Genomic DNA, 26,280 nt, shown 5'->3' on the forward strand with positions numbered 1-26,280 from the left:
GTAGGTCCTTGCTGTCCTCCTTCCAGCCTATCCAGATTGCATCAACAAGAAGCATCAGATTTTTCCTCCCCTCCAAAGTGGTGCATGATGCTGAGGGCACAGTTACACAAGTGGGATGGAGTGTACAAAGCTGGGTGCAGAGATGAACTTGGACTCAGGCTTAAAGCACAGTGCAAGTGCCTCTGTGCTGGGGACATTATCAGCAAGCAAAACTGCTGGAACTAGATGACAAATGCTCTCAATTTTGGAGTCACACAGCCATCCACACATCCAGTGTTGATTTCCAATCCTCCAGCAAGTGGATCAGGTGCAGGAGCAGCAGCAACCCTCACATGTAATTGTAATATTGCTGCTGCTGCTGCCCCTGCTGCTGGCAGGTCCAGATGAGCAAGGGCAAGCTCAGTGATTAGCTCACCCCAGCTGCAGCTGAAGACATCTGCTCCTCTGATCCCATGCCCACTGCTCTGCTGGAACCAGAGTGGAGAAGGCATGGACCTTCATTATACCAGAGCCTCCTGAGGAAATGATGCTTCTCCTGTAACCCCATACTGCTGCTCCTGATTCCTGCCCAGGCATTGATGGGCAGGGGGGGAAGATGAGCCAGGAGTTTTGGATGATGAAACCCTGGCTAAGCTAACTTCATTTTTGAGCTGGTCAGCACGCTCCTCATGAGAAGTGTCAGCTCCATTTGGAAATTCAGTAGGGTCCAAGGCATCTGACTGTACTGCTGGAGCTGTGGGGCCACCAGCCCTGGTTGCTGCCACTCCATGGTAGAAACAAGCTCCATGACTCATAGCCGTGGCACACTCACAGGTTTTGGTTTGCCATATGTCTAGTGAATGTTTCTGCACCTCCTACAAACACCTATAGCTGTGTGGCTTTCACTCTGAAAGCCTTCAAAGTGTCTTTAACAGCAAGAACAGAATGTCTCAAACCTGAGCTGCTTTGGCAAGTTGTGCATGGTAGGGCATAGGCCAGGGTAAAACTGTGTTCATAGAATCATGAAGTGCTTTGGGCTGGAAGGAGCCTTTAAAAGCCATCTAAGCCTACCCACCCCTTCATCAGTTTGTTCAGAAGCCAAATAAACCTGACCTGGAATGGTTCCAGAGATGGGGGATCTCCCACCTATACAGGCTGGGGACAGAGTGGCTGGAGACCAGCCAGGAAGAAAGGGACCTGAGGATACTGGTAGAGAGGAGCTGAAGATGAGGCAGCAGTGTGCCCAGGTGGGCAGCAGAGCCAATGGCATCCTGGGCTGGCTCAGGAGCAGTGTGGCCAGTAAGATGAGGGAGATTATTCTGCCCCTATACTCAGCACACCTTGAGTGCTGTGTCCAGCTCTGGGCTCCCCAATTCAAGAGAGATGTTGAGGTGCTGGAAGGTGTCCAGAGAAGGGCAGCAAGGCTGGGGAGGGGCCTGGAGCAGAGCCCTGTGAGGAGAGGCTGAGGCAGCTGGGGGTGTGCAGCCTGCAGCAGAGGAGGCTCAGGGCAGACCTCATTGCTGTCTGCAGCTGCCTGCAGGGAGGCTGTAGCCAGGTGGGGTTGGGCTCTTCTGCCAGGCAAGCAGCAACAGAAGAAGGGGACAGAGTCTGAAGTTTTGGCAGGGCAGGTCTAGGCTGGATGTTAGGAGGAAGTTGTTGGCAGAGAGAGTGATTGGCATTGGAATGGGCTGCCCAGGGAGGTGGTGGAGTCACTGTCCCTGGAGGTGTTGAAGGCAAGCCTGGCTGAGGCACTTAGTGCCATGGTCTGGTTGATTGGCTAGGGCTGGGTGCTAGGTTGGACTGGCTGAGCTTGGAGGTCTCTTCCAACATGGTTGCTTCTATGGTTCTTTGGACAACCTGGGGCTGTGTCAGTACCTTCAGTGTACAAAATGTCTTTCTTCTATCTAGGCTGAATTTCCCTGTTTTGTTTCAAACCATAACCCCTTGTCCTGTCACAACAGACCTTGCTAAAAGAACAGCCCCATCTTCCTTACTGACCTCTGTAAGTCATATGTGTTCCCATAAATCCACCTTCAGTCATATCACAGGCTCACAGGATGTTAGGGGTTGGAAGGGACCAAGGAGATCATCCAGTCCAACTCCCTGCCAGAGCAGGAGCACACAATCTAGCACAGATCACAGAGGAACACATCCAGACAGGCCTTGGAAGGCTCCAGAGAAGGAGACTCCACAGCCTCTCTGGGCAGCCTGTGCCAATGCTCTGGGACCCTTACAGGAAAGAAGTTCCCCCTTGTGTTGAGGCAGAACCTCCTGTACTGCAACTTACTACACCCATTGCTCCTTGTCCTATCCCAGGGAGCAGTGAGCAGAGCCTGTCCCCCCTCTCCTGGCAGCCCTCAGATACTTATAAACATTTATCAAATCCCCTCTCAGTCTTCTCTTCTCCAGACTAAGCAGCCCCAGGTCCCTCAGCCTCTCCTCATCAGCCATGCCCTCCTGTCCCCTCATCATCCTCACAGCCCTCTGCTAGACACTCTCCAGCAGATCCCTGTCCCTTTTCAGCTAGGGAGCTCAAAACTGAGCACAGTATTCAAGATGAGGTCTCTGCAGGGCAGAGTAGAAGGGGAGCAGAACCTCCCTTGATCTGCTGGACACACTCCTCCTAATACACCCCAGGATCCCCTTGGCCTTCTTGGCCACAAGGGCACATTGCTGTCCCATGGTTAAGTTGTTCTCCCTCTCTGCTAGCCCAGATACAGAGGTGGAGTCTCTGTCAGCTGCTGAGCTCCAGCAGCCCCCCAGCAGCCCCTGTCTGTGCCCACCACAGGCCGTGCTGTGTTTCAGTGCACCGCCTGGACTGCATACCAAGTAGGGTGGCAACAATAAAACCTGTGAACAAAACACAGAAGCCTTGCAGAGCAGCTTCATCTGCAACCAGGGGGAGCTTGGCTCTTTATTCTGCCTCTACTTGATATTCACCAGCTCCCTGCCCCAGCACGGCCGCAGGAGATGCTCGTGTGTGGATGTGACTGCTGCTGGGGGGTCCCTGGAGAAGGGACGTAGTGAAACTTGCCATCAGCAGACAAACGGCACCTGCACAGCTGCTGCTGAGGTTTCCCAGGCTCTCACCTGCCACATTTGCTCTTTTGCTTCCCTGAGGGTTAGAAGGATACAAACCCCAAAAGGATCCATTGCTACTCCAAGAAAAGGACCATCTTTTCTATGTGCAAATCACAACATTTTGCTCTTCAAAACCAGCCAGCAGCAAGCATGTGGAGAATTCCTGTGCCCTGCTGGAGCTGTCTCAAGCCTCCTGGTGCAAGGGTCCACGCACAAAAAGCCTCAAAGCAGCCTCCCCTCTCTGAGGCTACATCCAAGCACTGGGCTTCAGCTTCAATGTCTGTGTCCTGCATGAGCACAGCACAGATTGCTGCCCTGAGCTGAGGCTGCTTCTTCCCACCATGCATGGCTAGGCTGACACAGGGTTGGTGTTTAGAAGCAGAAAGGAGAGGCAGAGGACCAAGACAGAATGTGGCTGAAGGTGGAAAGTCTCTTTCTGCTACTGCTCTTTCTTTCTGCCTAGCATCAAGCTCCTGCTAACCACAGACTTGGAGTCACAGGACCATTTATGTTGAAGAGACATTTAAGACCATCAAGGCCAATCATCAACCCAACATTGCCAGGTCACCACTAAACCATGTCCCTCAACACCACATCTACACAGCTTTTCACAGTCTCACAGTATCAACAAGGTTGGAAGAGACCTCACAGATCATCAAGTCCAACCCTTTACCACAGAGCTCAAGGCCAGACCATGGCACCAAGTGCCACGTCCAGTCCTGCCTTGAACAGCTCCAGGGACGGCGACTCCACCACCTCCCCGGGCAGCCCATTCCAGTGTCCAATGACTCTCTCAGGGAAGAACTTTCTCCTCACCTCCAGCCTAAATTTCCCCTGGCACAGCCTGAGGCTGTGTCCTCTTGTTCTGGTGCTGGCCACCTGAGAGAAGAGAGCAACCTCCTCCTGGCCACAACCACCCCTCAGGTAGTTGTAGACAGCAATAAGGTCTCCCCTGAGCCTCCTCTTCTCCAGGCTAACCAATCCCAGCTCCCTCAGCCTCTCCTCGTAGGGCTGTGCTCAAGGCCTCTCCCCAGCCTCGTTGCCCTTCTCTGGACACGCTCAAGCATCTCAATGTCCCTCCTAAACTGGGGGGCCCAGAACTGAACACAGCACTCAAGGTGTGGTCTAAGCAGTGCAGAGTACAGGGGCAGAATGACCTCCCTGCTCCTGCTGGCCACACCATTCCTGATGCAGACCAGGATGCCACTGGCTCTCTTGGCCACCTGGGCACACTGCTGGCTCATGTTCAGGTGGGTATCAATCAGCACCCCCAGATCCCTCTCTGTCTGGCTGCTCTCAGCCACTCCGACCCCAGCCTGTATCTCTGCATGGGGTTGCTGTGGCCAAAGTGCAGCACCCTGCACTTGGAGCTATTGAACCCCATCCCATTGGCCTCTGCCCATCTGTCCAGGCCCCTCCAGGCATGTGGACTCCACTGCTGCCCTGTGCAGCGTTTTCCAGGGCTTGACAACCCTTTCAGGGATGAAATTGTTCTGCATGTCCAACCTAAACCTCCTGTGGCACAACCTGACATTGAAGTAGAGAGAAGTTCATCAGCAAACCAAGTGCAAGTGGGACACAGTTACACAATCAGCAGTGTTTGAAGAGGAAGGGGAGAGTGGCAAGGACAGACCTTGTGGTAGTGTTCATTGACCTCATGTGTAGCTGGGCATGAGAGGGAATAAAGCTGGCTACTCCTTGGGCTTAAATGAGATCTTGTCTTGTGATCATGACTAATTAAACCCTTTAAACCATGCTGGAGTGGAAACTTCTGCTTACGCTGGGGGCAGCGAGGCAGAGCACAGCCACTAGAGCTGCACAGCCACTAGAAAACAGGATGGCAGAAAACAATTAGTGTTTGAAGCACTCTCAGGCTTCACAATCCCATTAGATAATGATGGCACAAAGAAAGCTATTTGACTGTTTAACTTGTCAGTGCCCATTAACCACCCTTGTGCAAGGGCCTTACTGTGCCTCAACTCCACATGTACGCAGAAAATCCCCCCCACGCCTTGCTAGGAGAAAACCCCAGGAGCAGCTGAAGCTCTGAACCTCCAGCCCACTGAGCTCAGCAGTGATTTTGAGTATCTGAGGCTTCTGGAAGGGTCTGAGGATGCTCTGTACTTCAGGAAAATCCAGACTTAACCTGAAGATGGGAAATAGAAACTCTGAGATACGGGAGTCACACCTGAAACTCCTGGCTGTGGTTCTAGGCTGGGACAGCAGCAAAGATGGTGACAGAAGTGCTTCAGACTTCTCATGGAATCACAGAGTGGTTGGGATGGAAGGGACCTCTAAAGGCTACCTAGTCCAACCCCCCTGCAATGGGCAGGAATATATGTAATTAGATCAGGTTGCTCAGAGCCTCAACTTGACCTGGAAAGTTTTCAGATGAGGCTTCTACCACCTCTCCAGGCAACTTGTGCTAGTGTCTCACCATCCTCACCATGAAAAGCAGCCTTCCCTCTGCCTACCTGTGCTAGAGTCTCACCATCCTCACCATGAAAAGCAGTCTTCCTTGTACCTACCTGTGCTAGAGTCTCACCATCCTCACCATGAAAAGCAGTCTTCCTTGTACCTACCTGTGCTAGAGTCTCACCATCCTCACCATGAAAAGCAGCCTTCCCTCTGCCTACCTGTGCTAGAGTCTCACCATCCTCACCATGAAAAGCAACCTTCCCTCTGCCTACTTGTGCTAGAGTCTCACCATCCTCACCATGAAAAACAGCCTTCCCTCTGCCTACCTGTGCTAGAGTCTCATCATCCTCACCATGAAAAGTAGCCTTCCCTCTGCCTACTTGTGCTAGAGTCTCACCATCCTCACCATGAAAAGCAGCCTTCCCTCCATCTAGCCTGAATCAGCCCAGAGAGTGGTGGTGAATGGTGCCACATCCAGTTGGCAGCTGTCATCAGTGGTGTTCCCCAAGGATCAGTGCTGGGCCCAGTCCTGTTCAATATCTTTAGTGATGATCTGGACGAGGGGATTGAGTCCTGCATCAGTAAGTTTGCAGATGGCAACAAGCTAGGAGCAGCTGTGGAGCTGTTGGAGGGTAGGAGAGCCCTGCAGAGGGACCTGGCCAGGCTGGATAGGTGGGCAGAGGGCATTGGGATGAGACTGAACAAGGCCAAGTGCAGGGTTCTGCACTTTGGGCACAACAACCCCAAGCAGCACTACAGGCTGGGGACAGAGTGGCTGGAAAGCAGCCAGGAGGAAAGGGAGCTGGGGGTGCTGGGAGAGAGTAGGCTGAAGATGAGGCAGCAGTGTGCCCAGGTGGCCAAGAGAGCCAATGGCATCCTGGGCTGGCTCAGGAGCAGTGTGGCCAGCAGGACAAGGGAGGTTCTTCTGCCCCTGTGCTCAGCACTGCTCAGGCCACCCCTTGAGTGCTGTGTCCAGTTCTGGGCCCCTCAATTCAAGAGAGATGTTGAGGTGCTGGAAGGTGTCTAGAGAAGGGCAACGAAGCTGGTGAGGGGCCTGGAGCACAAACCCTATGAGGAGAGGCTGAGGGAGCTGGGGGTGTGCAGCCTTCAGAAAAGGAGGCTCAGGGCAGAGCTCATTGCTGCCTGCAGCTACCTGCAGGGAGGCTGTAGCCAGGTGGGGTTGGGCTCTTCTGCCAGGCAAGCAGCAACAGAAGAAGGGGACACAGCCTGAAGCTGTGGCAGGGGAGGTCTAGGCTGGATGTTAGGAGGAAGTTGTTGTCAGGGAGAGTGATTGGCATTGGAATGGGCTGCCCAGGGAGGTGGTGGAGGCACCGTGCCTTGAGGTCTTCAAGCAAAGCCTGGCTGAGGCACTTAGTGCCATGGTCTGGTTGACTGGCTAGGGCTGGGTGCTAGGTTGGCCTGGATGAGCTTGGAGGTCTCTTCCAACCTGGTTGATTCTATGATTGCCTTTAGTTTAAAACCATTGTCCTGTCACCCCAGACCCTGCTGAACAGACTGCTTCCATCTTTCTTAGGGGCCCCTTAAGTACTGAAAGGCCACAGTGAGGTTTCCAAAAGCCTGCAGAAAAGAGATCTTGTGTGAAGCTGCAGATGATTAACTGGAAGAAAGGGAAACATCTTTTGTTTCCCTCCCCCATTCTTTGGAAGGTGTTCATGCTGAGAACTTCAAGGTGCTTTTCAGAGAGCACTTCAGGCTTCCTTGCTGCATTTTCAAACTGTTTAGTGCCTCTCCCTTTAAATGGGTCCTCCAGGTAGTCTGGAATAATCAAAACTCATCTGTTTTCTGCCAGCTCCCTGCAAGCACAACATATGCTAGAGAGCAGAAAACTATGCCTCATGCAACAAAATCTATATGCTCAGCTGGAGATTTTCATAACTAGAAGCATGCAAACTGGCCCACAGCTCCCTGCACGGAGCTTGCCATGGCTTTCAAACTGAACCAAGCCACCTCTCTTGGGAGGCAGCCTCATGAGCAGCTCCAAGCACAACACACATCCTGAATTTTAAAATAACCATTATTACTTCCTCAGTTTCCTTGACCAGGCAATGTATGGGAGGGTATTTGTGTCCCTGCAGCTCTCTCATGCCATGGGCAATCTCTGCAAACCCATTTCAAATGGGACTCAGAACTACAGCACTGCAGCCTGTGCTCAGCACTGCTCAGGCCACACCTTGAGTGCTGTGTCCAGTTCTGGGCTTCTCAGTTCAAGAGAGATGTTGAGGTGCTGGAAGGTCTCCAGAGAAGGGCAATGAAGCTGATGAGGGTCCTGGAGCAGAGCCCTGTGAGGAGAGGCTGAGGGAGCTGGGGGTGTGCAGCCTGCAGAAGAGGAGGCTCAGGGCAGACCTCATTGCTGTCTGCAGCTCCCTGAAGGGAGGCTGTAGCCAGGTGGGGTTGGTCTCTTCTGCCAGGCAAGCAGCAACAGAAGAAGGGGACAGAGTCTGAAGCTGTGCTGGAGGAGGTCTAGGCTGGATGTTAGGAGGAATTCGTCAGAGAGAGAGTGATTGGCATTGGAATGGGCTGCCCAGGGAGGTGGTGGAGGCACTGTGCCTGGAGGTGTTGGAGCAAAGCCTGGCTGGGGCACTTAGTGCCATGGTCTGGTTGCTTGGCTAGGGCTGGGTGCTAGGTTGGGCTGGCTGAGCTTGGAGGTCTCTTCCAACCTGGTTGATTCTTTATCTTATATATATTAACATATATAGATATGTTAATGCTTTAGATATTTAAGTAGTTCACAGCATCACAGTATCATCAGGGTTGGAAGAGACCTCACAGATCATCAAGTCCAACCCTTTACCACAGAGCTCAAGGCCAGACCATGGCACCAAGTGCCACGTCCAGTCCTGCCTTGAACAGCTCCAGGGACGGCGACTCCACCACCTCCCCGGGCAGCCCATTCCAGTGTCCAAAATAGTTGTTTATGAATAGGGATTAGCCCAGCAAGTGAATATTAACAATGACAAATATCTTGTGTCTTTCAGCTCTTTTATCAAGAGGTATTCCAAAATTCACTGTGGTTTTCACCTGATGGTTTATACCATCCAAGGCACTTAGTGCCATGGTCTGGTTGATTGGCCAGGGCTGGGTGCTAGGTTGGACTGGCTGAGCTTGGAGGTCTCTTCCAACCTGGTTGATTCTATGCTTCTGTACAGGGAAAAGCACATGGCAACTGCAAGCTGTGCATACACATCACAGGGCAACTACTCCCCTCACAGATGTTCTCCAACAAGAATGACTGATGATAGTTCACTGAAATAGCATCTGGGGAGCACAGCCCCAAAAGCACCCAGAAAAGGTATGTTCTATAAAACTGGGGGCTGTTAAGCCAGGAGAAGAGAACCATGCAGTCTTTGCTGCTGTTTGGGGGGAGATTCCAGAATCCCAGCATGGTGAGGGTTGGAAAGCATCTCTGGAGATCATCTGGTCCAACCTCCCTGCAAAAGCAGGGCCACCTGCAGCAGGATGCCCAGGATTGCAATGTATGGGTGTGCAGTCTCTTCAGAGACAGGGATTCCACAGCCTCTCTGGGCAGCCTGGTCCAGTGCTCCAGCAACCTCACAAGAAAAAATGTTGTTGTCATGGAGGATGTGCAAGTTTGAGCCTAGCTGGGATATTTTAGTGAGAGGAATTAGATGCTAGGCTGTGAAAAGAAAACAATGGTAATGTCTGCTGCACTCATAGGCTTGCTGAGATGGATAAGAACAGGAACACAAACACAGATAACAGAGTTACTCTCTGGCTCTGGCTGTCTCCCTTCTCTCCCTAACCTGCCATCTGTGTAACTAATCCTTCTGCTTCCTAACCCCCCTGGCCAACCCTCCAAACTCACCTTGAGCATAAGGCAAAGTCTGGGGTAAGATAGAGGGGTGGGGAGAAGGTGGAAGGGTGGTTGGGAGCCCCTCCTGGGGACTCAGGTTTCTGGGAGGTTTCTGTTGTGTTTCTGCATTACTTTTAACTTGTCTATTTCTGTCTATAGCTGCATAGATTGTCAATACTGTGCTGGTTTGGGTGTTCCCCTCCCCCCCCCCACTTTGGAAATCACCCAGACTAGACTCAGCAGCTCTGGAAATTTGAATGAAGCTTATATTTACAGCTGGCACAATAGACAAGCAGATAGTTACAGTATAGACATTTAGATACAGAAATAGACAAGGGAAAAGGTAATACAGAAACACAGCAGCCCTCCCAGAAACCTGAGTCCCCAGGAGGGGCTCCCAACCACCTTTCCACCTTCTTCCACCCCTCTCAACCTTACCCCAGTCCCAAGGAAGAATGGAGGTTTGGCCAGGGGGTTGGGAAGCAAAGTGGATTAATCAGAGAGATGGCAGAGAGGCTGGAGAGAGAAATGCAGCCCAGAGCTCCCCAGCAGAAGTGCCTTATCTATGTTTGGGTTCCTGTTCTTATACCTCTCAGCAAGCCTATGAGTGAAGTAGACATCATTCTGTTTCCCTTTCACAGCCTGTGATCTAGTTCTTCTCAGCAAAACAGTCTAGCTACCTTCAAAGCAGCACAAATACCTACTTCTATATTGTGCTTAGCTGTGAACATAAACCTTCACTTAACTTCCAGATGGCTGAGTCTAGTCTGGGTGATTTTCTTAAGTGTGGGGGGGTAGAATCATAGAATCAGTCAGAGTTGGAAGGGACCACAAGGATCAGCCAGTTCCAACCCCCCTGCCATGCCCAGGGACACCCTACCCTAGAGCAGGCTGCACACAGCCTCAGCCAGCCTGGCCTCAAACACCTCCAGCCATCCATGGGTCCTCAACCACTTCCCTCAGCAACCCATGACACCAAGCTGGGAGGCTTGGCTGAGACAGCTGAAGGCTGTGTGGCCATCCAGAGAGACCTGGGCAGACTGAGAGCTGGGCACAGAGGAACCAGATGAAGTTCAACAAGGACAAGTGCAGAGTCCTGCATGTGGGGAGCAATAATAAACTGCACCAGTACAGGCTGGGAGGTGATCTACTGGAAAGCAATCCTGTGGAGAGGGACCTGGGGGTTCTGGTGGCTAACAAGTTCCCCATGGCACAGCAATGTGCCCTTGTGGCCATGAAGGCCAATGGGATCCTGGGCTGTATTAGGAGGAGTGTGTCCAGCAGATCAAGGGAGGGTCTCCTCCCCCTCTACTCTGCCCTGGTGAGATCTTATCTTGAACACTGTGTTCAGGTTTGGGCTCCCCAGTTGCAGAGGGACAGGGATCTGCTGCAGAGGGTCCAGCGGAGGGCTACAAGGATGATGAGGGGACAGGAGGGCATGGCTGATGAGGAGAGGCTGAGGGACCTGGGGCTGCTTAGTCTGGAGAAGAGAAGACTGAGAGGGGACTTGATAAATGTTTATAAGCATCTGAGGGCTGCCAGGAGGGGGGGGACAGGCTCTGCTCACTGCTCCCTGGGATAGGACAAGGAGCAATGGGTGTAAGCTGCAGCAAAAGAGGTTCAAACAACACAAGGGGGAACTTCTTTGCTGTAAGGGTCCCAGAGCACTGGCACAGGCTGCCCAGAGAGGTTGTGGAGTCTCCTTCTCTGGAAACCTTCAAGGCCTCTCTGGATGTGTTCCTCTGTGATGTGTGTTAGCATTGTCCTGCTCTGGCAGGGGGGTTGGACTCGATGATCTCTTTGGGTCCCTTCCAACCCCTAACATCCTGCGAGCCTGTGATCCATCCCAGCCTCTCACCACTCTCATGCTGAACAACTTCCTCCTCCCATCCAGATCTGGCAATAGTTCATTCTGTTTCATTTACTTTACACTTAATGCAGTTAAGGTTGCCTCAAGCCACTCTTCTTTCTCAGCCCAGTTCCATGGGCACCTTGCAGGTGCAGTGGTGCATCCAGAGCAGATCTGCACACCTGAGCTGTCCTGAATCCACATGGGATAACTCAAAATGAGCAGCAGGTAACACCCAAACCATCACACACCCCAAGATCCAAAAGTCCACTTCCAAAGCTACACATGGATGTAATTACAACTTTTCCCCCTCCCCACTTCCAGGGATCCCAGATGGAAATCCAGGCCCATGGAAGCACAAGGGGCAGTGTTGTCTGCAGGACAACTGGTACAGATCTTCCTCCTGTTCCTTGTTTGGATGTTCCTTCCTAAAATAGGTAACTTAGAAACCTCATCCCTGTTCAGATCAACATCACACTGCCAGCATAACATCTCTCTGCTGAATATTTAGATATAATTACCCTGCAAGGAGTGGTTCCTATTAAACATGTACTACATCTCCCTTTAATTGAAATTTAAGCCCTGAGTTCTGCTTGGGTGTCACTAAAGATGTGATTAAACATCAAATATGTATAAGGCTTTAACTCCTTTTGGGGTGTTGGGATAGCTTCTACCAAGCAGCAAGCAAAAAGAATTCCTTCTGTGCTCTGAGAAGTTTTTAATGGCTCAATTTGAGGCTGGTGCAGGAAGGTCTCTCTGCTGAGATGAAAGGGGCTGTTCCACCAGCCTTGCCTACAGGTCAGGGTGACTTCATTGCTGTCTACAACTGCCTGAAGAGAGGTTGTAGCCAGGTGGGGGGTGGCCTCTTCTCCCAGGCAACCACCAATAGAACAAGGGGACACAGTCTCAAGTTGTGCCAGGGCAGGTCCAGGTTGGATGTGAGGAGGAAGTTGTTGGCAGAGAGTGATTGGCATTGGAATGGGCTGCCCAGGGAGGTGGTGGAGCCACCATCCCTGGAGGTGCTCAAGCGAAGCCTGGCTGAGGCACTTAGTGCCATGGTCTGGTTGACTGGCTAGGGCTGGGTGCTAGGTTGGACTGGATGAGCTTGGAGGTCTCTTCCAACCTGCTTGATTCTATGATTCTATACAGCAGCCCTCTGAGGGGCTCCTCAAATTCCCCTTTGGCCCCCTGTACTATGCTCCCATACATGGCTGCCCAAACTGCCTCCTCTGCCACCTGCCTCACCTCCTCTGGAGCTTCTCAGTCTGTCCTTAAAGGCCTTCTCATGCAGAGAAGGCAAAATGGAGTAAAATGCAGATTGTCCCCTACCACAGGGGACCTCAAGCTGGGAGCTGAACGTGCTGAGCATGGGCAGGTTTGAGCCCTACAGCAAGCACTTCACACATACACTGTTTTTGTTCCTGTAATTAATAATTTAATGGCCTAACCCCCAGAGTTTTGTGTGTGGACCTTTATGGAATCCCACCCTTGGTGTTCCTCACCACCACCTCTGCCCATCCCTTGGGATATCTGTGTGCAGATCCTGCCCACCCTGCAGTAAAAGCAGGCCCTGTGGATGGCAGCAGTTGGAAAGGGAATCTGTTCCTGTCCTTGCCTCCCCTCCCTGAGCTGCTGCTCTCTGAACGTTTTATCTACCTTAAGCTGCTCTCTGTGCCCAAAAGCAAATAAGTGGTTCAGATTTGCTGTGTGCTTATGTTAATATGATCCCAATAGCTGAAATTGAGCAAATGCCTGAGTCCCTCAGGGATCAGTCCTGGGGCCAGGCTTGTTCAACATTGTGGGTGCCATGGACAGAGGCACTGAGTGCAGCCTCAGCAAGTTTGCTGAGCACACCAAGCTGTGTGGTGCAGCAGCCAGGCTGGAGGGAAGGAATCCAGGCAGAGGGACCTGCACAGGCTGCAGAGGTGGGCACAAGCCAACCTCAGGAGGTTCAACAAGACCAAGTGCAGCGTCATCTGGGTCAAGGCAGTGCCAAGCACAAATCCAGGCTGGGCAGGGAGTGGTTGGAGAGCAGCCCTGAGGAGAGGGACTTGGATGTGCTGCTGGTGGATGAGAAGCTCAACAGGAGCCAGCAGTGTGCACTTGCAGCCCAGAAAGCCAAGCAGAGCCTGGGCTGCAGCAGCAGAAGTGTGGCCAGCAGGGTCAGGGAGGGGATTCTCCCCTTCTGCTCTGCTGAGACCCCACCTGGAGTACTGCATCCAGTTCTGGAGCCCCTGGGACAAGAGGGCTGTGGAGATGCTGGAGTGTGTCCAGAGCAGGGCCAGGAGGATGCTGAGAGGGCTGCAGCAGCTCTGCTGTGAGCACAGACTGAAAGAGTTGGGGCTGTGCAGGCTGGAGAAGAGGAGGCTCCCAGGTGACCTTCTTGTGGCCTTCAGGATCTCAAGGGGGCTACAAAAAAGCTGGGGAGGGACTTTTGAAGCTGTCAGGGAGTGCCAGGACTGGGGGGAATGGAGCAAAGCTGGAGGTGGGGAGAGTCAGAGTGGAGGTGAGGAGGAAGTTGTTGAGCCTGAGAGTGGTGAGAGGCTGGAATGGGTTGCCCAGGGAGGTGGTTGAGGCCCCATGGCTGGAGGTATTTCAGGCCAGGCTGGCTGAGGGTATGTGCAGCCTGCTGTAGGGTAGGGTATCCCTGCCCATGGCAGGGGGTTTGGAACTGGCTGATCCTTGTGGTCCCTTCTAACCCTGACTGATTCTATTCTATGACTCCATGAAGCCATGGAATCACAGCCTGGCAGGGGCTGGTGTGACCTCTGCAGATAACCCAGCCTAACCCCCCTGCTACAGCAGGTAATAACAGTAAATGCAAAGTAAGCTCAGCAAGACCAACAAAGCAAGGGACAAGAGGGTATGATGCTCAGACTCACCTCCTCTGCACTGTGGATTCCTGCTGCCACCACTGATGACTGCCTCCTCCCAAACGAGCAGGTAACTCCATTTACCTCTGCCTACTGTCTGGGCCAGGAGTGATTCCTTCCAGCAGGCTGTTGGTTTTGAACAGCAGTGTTGAAAGAGCAGAGCTGGCTTCTCAGGGAAAGGATGAGGCTCCCCATCCAGCCAATGGGTTACCCATCCCAGTCACCTTCCTTCTTCCCCCAGGAAAGAACACCATGTGGGCTTTGACCCTTAGCAAAGCCTTCTCCTGGCAAATCCCAGCTCTGATGACGGTGAGACCAAGCAGCAAGAGCTGGCAGCACCATCAAGCAGGCAGAAACTGGACGATAGCTCTTCCAGACTGCACACTGAGATTGGGTGAGTGAAGAGACCACCTTTGGCTCTCACCTGCAGGGTAGGCCATAGCTTGGGCTGTGAGATTCAGCAGCTGTAAGTGTGGGGAAGACACACCAGGAAAGGAGACAGCAGAGCAGAGCGAGGCAAGGCAAAATTCCTCCTGGTACCCCCACACTGCAAGACTTAGCACTGGCCTCTGTCCTCAACAGCACAATCATGAACTTGTGGAGGCTTCAAGGGAATCATCAGGGGTTTGTTCAGAGCCTACAAGCCACAGCTTGGCAGAACTGTGAGCAAGAGGGGGATCCCAGCACACAAGCACAGTGATCAGGGAGCTCCTATGCAGGGATTGCCTGTGGGCAAAGCAATGAGCCTGCAGGAGGATGAGAGTGCTGAGAACTCCTCCTAGCAGCTGACTTGGCACTAGTGGGTTAATGGTTAGACTTGACCATCTTAAAGGTCTTCCATCCAAAACAATTCTACAGTTGTATGCTTCTGACCACTCTACCTCATCCCACATGCTGCAGAAACCCAAAGCAACATCTGACTAGAGGCACATGCTGTCCCAACAGGCCCTGGGCTACCAACTTCAAAGGAACAGCAGAACTTCCTTCTGCTGAAGCAAGAGGACTACCCCAAACCCCTGTTTCCTAGGGTGTTTTCAACTGGAGTCATGGAGGGAATCTGAACCTCTGCAGACAGTCATGAGTGACCCCATTAGCAACCACAACCCAGTGAATGGACAGCTGGGCTGCAGGAGGCAACCTCACCTCTGCTGCTCTGGAATTGGCTGACATGGGAAGGAATCACAGAATGGTTTAGGTTGGAAGGGATCTCAAAGCTCAGCCAGTTCCAATCCCCTGCCATAGGTCAGGGACACCTCCTACTAGAACAGGTTGCTCAAAGCCTCATCCAACCTGGCCTTCAACACCTCCAGGGAGGTTGTGGAGCACAGAAGCACCCAATGTGATCAAAGATCACATTGGGTGCTTCTGTGCTCCACAACCTCCCTGGGCAACCTGTGCCAGTGTCTCACCACCCTCACTGCAAAGAACCCTTTCCTAGCATCCAGTTTCAATCTCCCCTCTGCCAGTTCAAACCCATTCCCCCTTGTCCTGTCATTACAAGACCTTGTCAATAGTCCCTCCCCAGCCTTCCTGTAGCCCACTTCAGATACTGGAAGGCCACTGTAAGTTCTCCTCAAAGCCTTCTCTTCTCCAGGCTGCAGAGCCCCAACTCTTGTAGCCTGTCCTCAGAGCAGAGCTGCTGCAGCCCTCTGAGCATCTTCATGACCCTCCTCTGGACTTGAATCGTGACACAAGACCTTCAAAGAGGAAATTTTATGGACACCTTTATACACATACACAAATATTTTAATAGAAGGGTACCTGGGATGTTATTCATGTTCTTAGTATGGTCATAATGAACTAAAAAGATAGCTTTTCCTTTTAAATCTTGTAAAAATGACATATTTTACACATCTTCTATTTACAGTTGCAATATACTTAAATGTTATAAAACATCCACTCTGGCCTTTATAGAATATCTGTAGGCTAGGACTTGGGATTAGATATATTATCATTTATAGGGTTGGCTGCCTACCTAATCTGGTCAACAGGAAGTTCAGCAGCAGCCTGGCTTCACAAAGGCTGCTCAGAGGTGAGAAAGACAACAGGAAATTAAAAAAGAAAAAAGAAAAGAAGAAAAAAAGATAGAAAAGGAAAGGAAAGGAGAAAGGGAAAGGAAAGGAAAAGGAAAGGAAAAGGAAAAGGAAAGGAAAAGGAAAAGGAAAGGAAAAGGAAAGGAAAGGAAAGGAAAAGGAAAGGAAAAGGAAAAGGAAAGGAAAAGGAGAAAGGGAAAGAAAGGGAAAGAAGGGGAAAGAAAGAAGGGGAAAGAAAGAAGGGGAAAGAAAGAAGGGGAAGAAAGAAGGGGAAAGAAAGAAGGGGAAAGGAAGAAGGGGAAAGGAAGAAGGGGAAAGGAAGAAGGGGAAAGGAAGAAGGGGAAAGGAAGAAGGGGAAAGGAAAGGAAAAGAAAAAAGGAAAAAAAGAAAGAGAAAAAAGAAAGAGAGAAAAAGAAAGAAAAAGGAAAAAAGAACGAAAGAAATGAAAGGGAAAAAGGAAAAAATGAAAGAAAAAGAAAAAAGGAAAGAAGAAAAGGAAAAAAAATAAAAAAAGAGAAAGAGAGAGAAAAGAAAAAGAAAGAAAAAGAAAAGAAGAAGGGAAGGAGAAGGAAAGAAGAAGGAAAGAAGAAGGAAGGAAAATGAAAGAAAAGGAAAGAAAAAGGAAAAAAGAAAAAAGAAAGAAAGAAAAAGAATAAAGGAAAAATTTTAAAAAGGAAAAAAATAAACAAGGTAAAAAAGAAAAATAAAGAAAATAGAAAAAAGAAAAAGGAAAAGAAAAAATAAAAAATAAAAAAGAAAATGGAGAAGAAAAAAAGAAAGAAAAAGGAGAAAAAAGAAAATAGAGAAAAAAGAAAAGGAAAAAATAAGAGAGAAAAAAAGAGAAAAAGAAAAGGGAAAAATAGGGAAAAAAAAGAAAATAGAATAAAGAAAAAAAAATAGAAAAAAGGAAAAAAGAAAAAAAGAAAGAAATAGAAAAAGAATAAAGGAAAAATGAAAAAAAGAAAAAGAAAAAAAATAGAAAATTTTAAATAAATGAAAAAAAAAGAACAAAAAGAAAAATATTTGGGATGTGCAAATATTGGGGTAGGATAAAAAACAAAAAATCATCACCATAATAAAAACCAAAAGAAAAAAAAGAGTCAAGCTTGCAGGTTCCAAATACAACACTGTGAAGGCTTCCAATAAATTAAAATCAACCCCCCCCAGATCCTCTCCCTGGCATTGTCCATGATTAATTTTCAGTACTATTAATCTAAAAGGGGAAAAAAAAAAACCACCAAAACCCCAAAGAACTAAAAAAGGTCCTCCCAGGTCACCCCTGGGCTTGCCAAGGCCACGGTCAAGCATCAAGGTTTGCCAGGGTGGTTGGTGCTGGCACAGCCAGGTTGGCTTTATTGATGACCCGTGAGTAGGTGCGCTCCATTCCTTGCTGCTTTGCTGGGTCCTCCTTGTAGGCAATCTTCTCATGAAAGAGAAAAGAACAACAGATGTGAAGCTGAGAGAGAGAGCTGAGCTGCCTGAAATGCTCTTTGTCTAAGTGAGAATCTCCCACTTGTCATTAGACAGCAATGCTAAGGATCTGACAGGCCAAAAGGGACCTTTGCCTGGGCATCCAGAGGTGAGCAGAAACTGCAGCTGGGGAAGAAACTGGGACCGAGCTAAGCTGGTGCTGAGCTATGTTTCTCTAACAGCTCTCACACAAACACAGCTGAGAGGTCACCTACGTGGAGAGTGTCTAAAGCAGGGAAGGAAGCTGGGGAATGGTCTAGAGCCATGCTTTTGCATTAGGAAGTTCTTGCTGAGTTGCCCCACTGCCTCCCCAACATCACAACTAGCATTCCAGAATCCCTGCATGGTGCAGCTTGGAAGGGACCTGCAGAGGTTATCCAGCCCAACCACCCTACTAAAGCAGGGTCACCCACAGCAGGTTGCCCAAGATCACAGCACCCAGGTGAGTTTGGAATCTCTCCAGAGAAGGAGACCTGCAGAGGTTATCCAGCCCAACCACCCTACTAAAGCAGGATCACCCACAGCAGGTTGCCCAAGATCACAGCACCCAGGTGAGTTTGGAATCTCCCCAGAGAAGGAGACCTGCAGAGGTTATCCAGCCCAACCACCCTACTAAAGCAGGGTCACCCACAGCAGGCTGCCCAAGATCACAGCACCCAGGTGAGTTTGGAATCTCTCCAGAGAAGGAGACCTGCAGAGGTTATCCAGCCCAACCACCCTACTAAAGCAGGGTCACCCACAGCAGGTTGCCCAAGATCACAGCACCCAGGTGAGTTTGGAATCTCTCCAGAGAAGGAGACTCCACAACCTCTCTGGGTAGCCTGTTGCAGGGCTCCAGCACCCTCACAGAAGTTTTTCTTCACGTTCAGGTGGAAGCTGCTGCAGTGCTGAAGAACATGCACCTCAACACTGCTCATGGGCAAGAAATCAGACACACAGCTTCTCCTTTTTAACTACCCAAGCAAGGGAGTCACTGGACACAGAACTAAACAAACATTCCAAGTAGGAAAAGCAGTGAGTGAGGGAAGTACATGACACCAAAAGAAACCAAAATAGATGTAAGAAAAAAAAATGAACATACCACTTTTGGCTATAGTATTGAGGGAAATGTTAGACAGGGAAGAAGAGAAGCTGTATAAGCAAGGACCATGACAGAGCTGTCAGAGAAGAAAAACAAAACAGAAGAAAACAAGAGAAAAACATGGTGATGAAAGAGTCACTGTCAGTGGGGGGGAGCAGACAAAACCCTCCTGAGCACGACAAAGGGAAAGATGGCAAATCTGAACTGGTGCAATGCACAGTGACAAGAGAGCCTCAAGCTTTCCATCTGTGAGATATTGCAGCCACAGTTTACAGCCTGGGATTCCTCTGCAAGCAGTGCTTGGCTGAGAAATGGGGAACTCATGGGTACATTGCAGGAGGAGCAGAGTTCTCCACAAAAGCCCAAAAGGCTGCCTGGAAAACCAGGCTGTTGCTCGTAGGGCTGCCAGTTACAGATGGGTCTCCAGTGTGGACTTTTGCATTCAGATGGCGTAGCTGTGATTCATTCAGATAATTTGACCATCACTCAGATGATGATTTTGACTTTTGCTGGATGAACTCTTCACTTTACATATGAAACACTGCTGCCTGCAAGTAATTCTGTATCATTTACTCTTTTCACTGACATCCAGAAAGCTCAGAGCTTGCTGGTGTAAACATGGGGGGGGAGTGCTTAATAAAAATCACCAAATATCTCATGGATGCTGAAACTCATGGGCTGCTCCTGACTCATTTAAGCTGTCCATGCATCTTCTGTTCTTCTGGGGAGCACAAGACATATGGCTCTGCCTAGGCACACTGACTAATGGCCAAAGTAACCTCCAGGGGAGAGGCATGGAGACTGCATAACAAACGAGACCCTTAATGCAGCAAAGTGATAAATGCCAGTTATGAGAAACTTGCTGGAATGCTTGAGGTTCACAAATCTTTCTACACTGACAGAGGAAGCAGAACTGCAACCATTGCTGACATTAACCCCTCCCAGCACACACCAAACCTTCAAAACCACACTACAGAGCTCTACACTCTCAATCCCACAGTAAGTGTACCAAGTGGGCCAAAAACTCTGGCAAACTCATATTACCCTCCCTGGCAAACTCATATTCCCTTGTGAAGCTGAATAATACAGTGTGGTCTAGTGGGATGCCCCTTAGACACCTCTTTGAGATGCCATCACTGATACTAATGGTTAAACAAGGCAGCTCTGTGCACAAGCAGTGCTGAAGTGTGCTGTAGGCACCTGGAAATGCGGTATGATGGCTAGAGAAGAAGTATATCTCAGATGCCATCTAAGGTGGCCTACAGAAGCATGCAGAGAAATAACTGGGGCAGGATTGAATTTGCACTGTAGTATGCTGAAGTGCTCAATATGCAAAGTAAACCAGAAAGCATCATAAAAAGTACCAGTGGAGACACAGCAACAGAATAACTGCAAGTGTATTCTGGGCTGTTTCAACACTGTGGGATGCATTTCACATCATGTGGCCAAGCTCATCCCTCTGAAGCTGCCAGCAGCTGAAACACATGGTGTGTATTTTTGACAGTGGACTTAAATAGAGGAAAACAGAAAAGGAATGAGTCTGAAAGCTGAATATGAAGAGCAGGTATCCCCTCCAGTTACAAGCCAGCTCTTAAAAACAATTTACTGTTTTAATTAACTTGATCACAGCTGCAGGATAAAAGCAAGTACAGCACAACGTTGCAGCTTAACTGATTGTCTTTCTATGCCTCCAGACCTCAGGCTGCATTTAACCTCCTGAACAGTCAACTTTCTGGCTGGTAAAAGGCAAATATTTTTGGATCAATCAGATTCATTAGGCATAATTTAGTTGGATCTAAAAACAAAGAGAGGGAAAGGAGGAGTAAATTGCATTTTCTCAGTCACTGTGAGGTTTTACTTCTAGTACTTTGCTGTACTGCTTCATCTGTCTCTGGAAGACACAAATAACTGCCCTCATTCAGCCCAGCCAGCATCAAAATGGGTGATCTAACCTGTTCGTTCATGACTGCAGAGAGCTCATTGAGCATGTCCTTATAATGAGACTTCATCTCTCCCTGATATTCAAATTGGTCCTCCTTAATTAGGCGTTCGTTGACATCAAGAGCATGCCCACATGCTTCTGCGAACTGCCTGCAGGCACAGAACCACAAACAACAACACACACATTTTGTAGTAAGGAAAAGAAGCCAGCCTGCCAACCTATCCATCCATCTATCTATCCATCCATTTATCTAGCTATCCATCCATCAAACCATCCATCCATCTATCTATCCATCTATCTATCTATCTATCTATCTATCTATCCATCCATCCATGTATCTATCCATCTATCTATCCATTTATCTATCCATCCATCCATTTATCTATCCATCCATCCATCCATCTATCCATTTATCTATCTATCCATCCATTTATCTATCCATCCATCCATCCACCTATCTATCTATCTATCTATCCATCTATCTATCTATTAATCCATTTATCTATCTATCCATCCATTTATCTATCTATCCATCCATCTATCTATCCATCCATCCATCTATCTATCCATCCATGTATCTATCCATCCATCTATCCATCCATCCATCTATCTATCCATCCATTTATCTATCGATCCATCCATCTAACCATCCATCCATCTATCCATCCATCCATGTATCTATCCATCTATCTATCCATTTATCTATCCATCCATCCATTTATCTATCTATCCATCCATCCATCCATCCATCCATCCATCTATCCATTTATCTATCTATCCATCCATTTATCTATCCATCCACCTATCCATCCATCTATCCATCTATCTATCTATCTATCTATCTATCTATTAATCCATTTATCTATCCATCCATTTATCCATTTATCTATCCATCCATTTATCTATCTATCTATCTATCTATCCATCCATTTATCTATCTATCCATCCATGCATCTATCCATCCATTTATCTATCTATCTATCCATCTATCTATCTATCCATCTATCTATCTATCTATCTATCTATCTATCTATCTATCTATCTATCTGTATATCTATCCATCTATCCATCCATCTATCCATCCATCTATCTATCCATCCATCTAGCCATTCACCCATCCATCTAACCATAGAATGGTTTAGGTTGGAAGGGGCCTCAAAGCTCAGCCAGTTCCAACCCCCTGCCATAAGCAGGGACACCTCCCACTAGAACAGGTTGCTCAAGGCCTCATCCAACCTGGCCTTCAACACATCCAGGGAGGTTGTGGAGCACAGAAGATCTTTGATCACATTGGGTGCTTCTGTGCTCCACAACCTCCCTGGGCAACCTGTGCCAGTGTCTCACCACCCCCACAGCAAAGAACCCTTTCCCAACATCTACTTTCAAGCTCCCCTCTGCTAGTTCAAACCCATTCCCCCTTGTCCTGTCATTACAAGCATTGGCAACAGTCACAGAATCATACAATCAGCCAGGTTGGAAGAGACCTCCAAGCTCATCCAGTCTGACCTAGAACCCAACCCTATCCAATCAACCAGACCATGGCACTAAGTGCCTTGTCCAGGCTTTTTTGAACACCTCCAGGGACAGTAACTCCACCACCTCCCTGGGCAGCCTGTTCCAATGGCAAGTCCCTCCCCAGCCTTCCTGTAGGCCTCCTTCAGATACTGGAAGGCCACTCTAAGGTCTCCTCGAAGCCTTCCCTTCTCCAGGCTGCAGAGACCCAACTCTTGTAGCCTGTCCTCATAGCAGAGCTGCTGCAGCCCTCTGAGCATCTTTGTGGCCCTCCTCTGGACTGCCTCCAACAGTTCCATGTCCTTCTTGTGCTGGAGGCTCCAGAATTGCACACAGTACTACCTACCTGTCTATCTAACCACACCATTATACCTCTTCTTGCAAACTGCACCGTGTTAGAACTGAACCTTAGAAGTCATCCTCAGATCAAGAGCAAAAGCCCAAAACTTCACTCAATCTTTTCTTGCAAGATGGGGCAAGTGAAGATGCAAATTCATCTGGTTCAATTCAGCCTCGTTTCACGTTCCACTTATGCTACGCAGAGAGTGGAAAGTCTAAACTCAATGGTTACCTGAAGATTTCCTTCAGAAGCTTAACTTGATTATCAGGATATCTCTTGGCATTTGTCTCCTCAAGAAAAGCTCGAGCGTAGGCCATGGGTCCAGCATTTACCTGGGGAGGGGGAAAAATCAGTAACTCTGTCATTTTCTGTTGTGTCCAGGCTTAGGGACTGCCTGAGGAGCATCACCTCCCTCCTCCTGTCACCTGGATGGAACCTGAGGGGTTCTGAGGAAGAATCACAGAATTGTTTTGGTTGGAAGAGACCAACCTCACCCAAACTCTTGATATCTGCTGGTCTTTAAAGCCTTCTGCTAGTTAAGCATCTCAAAAGACAGAAGCCCTGAGGAGAGAGTGGTGCAGCTGGATGAGAAGCTCAGCAGGAGCCAGCAGTGTGCACTTGCAGCCCAGAAAGCCAAGCAGAGCCTGGGCTGCAGCAGCAGAAGTGTGGCCAGCAGGGCCAGGGAGGGGATTCTCCCCCTCTACTCTGCTCTGCTGAGATATCACCTGGAGTCCTGCATCCAGTTCTGGAGCCCCTGGGACAAGAGGGATGTGGAGATGCTGGAGTGTGTCCAGAGAAGGGCCAGGAGGATGCTCAGAGGGCTGCAGCAGCTCTGCTGTGGGCACAGACTGAAAGAGTTGGGGCTGTTGAGTCTGGAGCAGAGGAGGCTCCCAGGTGACCTTCTTGTGGCCTTCCAGCATCTGAAGGGGGCTACAAAAAAGCTGGGGAGGGACTTTTGAGGTGGTCAGGGTGTGACAGGAATGGGGGGAAGGGAGCAAAGCTGGAGGTGGTGAGACTGAGAGTGGAGGTGAGGAGGAAGTTGTTGAGCATGAGAGTGGTGAGAGGCTGGAATGGGTTGCCCAGGGAGGTGGTTGAGGCCCCATGGCTGGAGGTGTTTAAGGCCAGGCTGGCTGAGGCTGTGTGCAGCCTGCTCTAGGGTAGGGTGTCCCTGCCCGTGGCAGGGGGGTTGGAACTGGCTGCTTCTTGTGGTCCTTTCTAACCCTGACTGATTCTGTGATTCTATGATTCTAAAAGACATACACAAATCTCTTACCCATCTTAATTATTCTAAGTAGGAAATGACTTGACCAGTCCTAACATAACTTCTTTTAAAGTATCTGTAGACTTGTGTGGGTGATCAGTTGTGTGTTCAAGTTAGAAAGGTCCTAACATCTCTTTAGAGAAGGTGGTACTGAAATAGAATCATAGAATCAACCAGGCTGGAAGAGACCTCCAAGATCATCCAGCCCAACCTAGCACCCAGCCCTGCCCAACCAACCAGACCATGGCACTAAGTGCCCCAGCCAGGCTTTGCTTCAACACCTCCAGGCACAGTGACTCCACCACCTCCCTGGGCAGCCCATTCCAATGCCAATCACTCTCTCTGCCAACAACTTCCTCCTAACATCCAGCCTAGTTGCAGCTGCACTGAGATCAGTGGGAAGCTTTCCACTGCTTTACATTTGTAGAGTGACTTCCAGCAGCACTGGTACACAAGATGAGACCAGAGATATAAAACAGACAAAAAGTGTCTGGAGTGGAGGAAATCAAAATACAAAACCAGGTAGCTGCACTGAAAGCAAAACAAAACCCCCAAACAAACAAGCAAAACCCCCAAACCAACCCCAAAACACCCCCAAAACCCAACAACCAAAAAGAGTCATTACCTTGACACTGACACTGCCTTGGAGCTTCAGCTGCAGTCGGATCATGTCCACTTCCTCCATTGTGCAAAGCTGATTGAGCTCTGAAACCTTTTTGGACATCTCATCGATCGCCACTTCGATGGGGTTCAGCTCCGTGCTGGTTTGGCTTATGACCTGGATGCGCTTCTTCACGTAGGGGAACAAGTGACTGGCTGCTCAGGAGCAAGAGAAGGACCAGAGAAACTCAGCCAGCAGGAGAGCATTTCTGCTGCTTCATCTAGCTGGACTTGATGAGCTTAAAGGTCTCATCCAAACAAAACAACTCTAAAGCAACAACTGTTATGTCAAGGTGATAACTTTGGGCTTTATCAGTCTTGGTGAATGGTGCCACATCCAGCTGGCAGCTGTCACCAGTGGTGTTCCCCAAGGATCAGTGCTGGGCACAGTCCTGTTCAACATTTTTATTGATGATCTGGACCAGGAGATTGAGTCCAGCATAGGTAAGTTTGCAGATGACACCAAGCTAGGAGCAGTGTGGAGCTGTTGGAGGGTAGGAGAGCCCTGCAGAGGAACCTGGACAGGCTGGGTGGGTAGAGGCCAATGGGATGAGATTGAACAAGGCCAAGTGCAGGGTTCTGCACTTTGGCCACAACAACCCCAAGCAGTGCTACAGGCTGGGGACAGAGTGGCTGAGAGCAGCCAGGCAGAGAGGGAGCTGGGGGTGCTGGTAGAGAGGAGCTGAAGAGGAGGCAGCAGTGCCCAGGTGGGCAGCAGAGCCAATGGCATCCTGGGCTGGCTCAGGAGCAGTGTGGGCAGCAGGACAAGGGAGGTTCTTGTGCCCCTGTGCTCAGCACTGCTCAGGCCACAGCTTGAGTGCTGTGTCCAGTTCTGGGCTCCTCAGTTCAAGAGAGATGTTGAGGTGCTGGAAGGTGTCCAGAGAAGGGCAGCAAAGCTGGAGAGGGGCCTGGAGCAGAGCCCTGTGAGGAGAGGCTGAGGGAGCTGGGGGTGTGCAGCCTGCAGAAGAGGAGGCTCAGGGCAGAGCTCATTGCTGTCTGCAACTATCTCAGGGTAGGCTATAGCCAGGTGGGGTTGGGCTCTGCTGCCAGGCAAGCAGCAACAGAACAAGGGGACACAGTCTCAAGCTGTGGCAGGGGAGGTCTAGGCTGGATGTGAGGAGGAAGTTGTTGGCAGAGAGAGTGATTGGCATTGGAATGGGCTGCCCAGGGAGGTGGTGGAGTTGATGTCCCTGGAGGTGCTGAAGCCAAGCCTGGCTGGGGCACTTAGTGCCATGGTCTGGTTGACTGGCCAGGGCTGGGTGCTAGGTTGGGCTGGCTGAACTTGGAGGTCTCTTCCAGCCTGGTTGATTCTACGATTCTATTGTCATAAATCCATACAAATTGTAATCACCAGATGAGACACAGCAGGTTAAAATGGAATTTTGATGTACCAGTTGCTGGAGAAGCACTTCCCTTTGAACTCATCCCATTTGCTACTCAGCTCTGTCACATTCACGTGGCAAAAAGCTCTCATTGCTCAGCTTTCATAATCCAAAGATTTCTTCTTCTGAATGAAAACAGCACATGATGAGCCCAGAATGAACTTCAGGCAGCTCAAAACACTTAGAATAACAGAATCAACCAGGTTGGAAGAGACCTCCAAGCTCATCCAGAAACCTAGCACCCAGCCCTATCCAGTCAACTAGAACGTGGCATCAAGTGCCTCATCCAGCCTTTGCTTGAACATCTCCAGGGATGGTGACTCCACCACCTCCCTGGGCAGAGGCAGGAGCCTCTGGTTTAGCTGAACTGGTTATCACCCACTCAGAGATCACAGAACTGTTCTGGTTGGAAAAGACCTTTAAGATGGTCAAGTGCAACAGTTGACCCAGCACTGCCAGGTCACCACTAAACCATGCCCCTCAGCACCAATTTACACAGCCTTTAAACCCCTCCAAGGATGTTTACCACTTCAAGTGGGGGAAGAGGAGAGGAAGAGGGGGCACAGA

The 26,280-nt window shown here is 49.7% G+C and overlaps 1 protein-coding gene across 1 annotated transcript in view; it reads right to left on the reverse strand.

Moving 5' to 3' along the window:
• Positions 1-17,096: 17,096 nt before the first annotated feature.
• DOCK10 (dedicator of cytokinesis 10) overlaps positions 17,097-26,280 on the reverse strand; it is a 243,408-nt gene continuing 234,224 nt past the window's right edge. Inside the window, exons 53-56 of the mRNA XM_064152795.1 lie at positions 24,297-24,487; positions 22,642-22,742; positions 20,569-20,707; positions 17,097-17,485 (exon numbers count right to left, since the gene is read on the reverse strand). Of these exons, the coding sequence (XP_064008865.1) occupies positions 17,366-17,485; positions 20,569-20,707; positions 22,642-22,742; positions 24,297-24,487 (551 nt within the window). The 3' untranslated portion in view covers positions 17,097-17,365. The remainder of the gene's footprint in view (positions 17,486-20,568; positions 20,708-22,641; positions 22,743-24,296; positions 24,488-26,280) is intronic.

The sequence above is a fragment of the Pogoniulus pusillus genome, chromosome 13 (assembly GCF_015220805.1).
Source record: "Pogoniulus pusillus isolate bPogPus1 chromosome 13, bPogPus1.pri, whole genome shotgun sequence".
Classification (NCBI taxonomy): Eukaryota; Metazoa; Chordata; class Aves; order Piciformes; family Lybiidae; genus Pogoniulus; species Pogoniulus pusillus.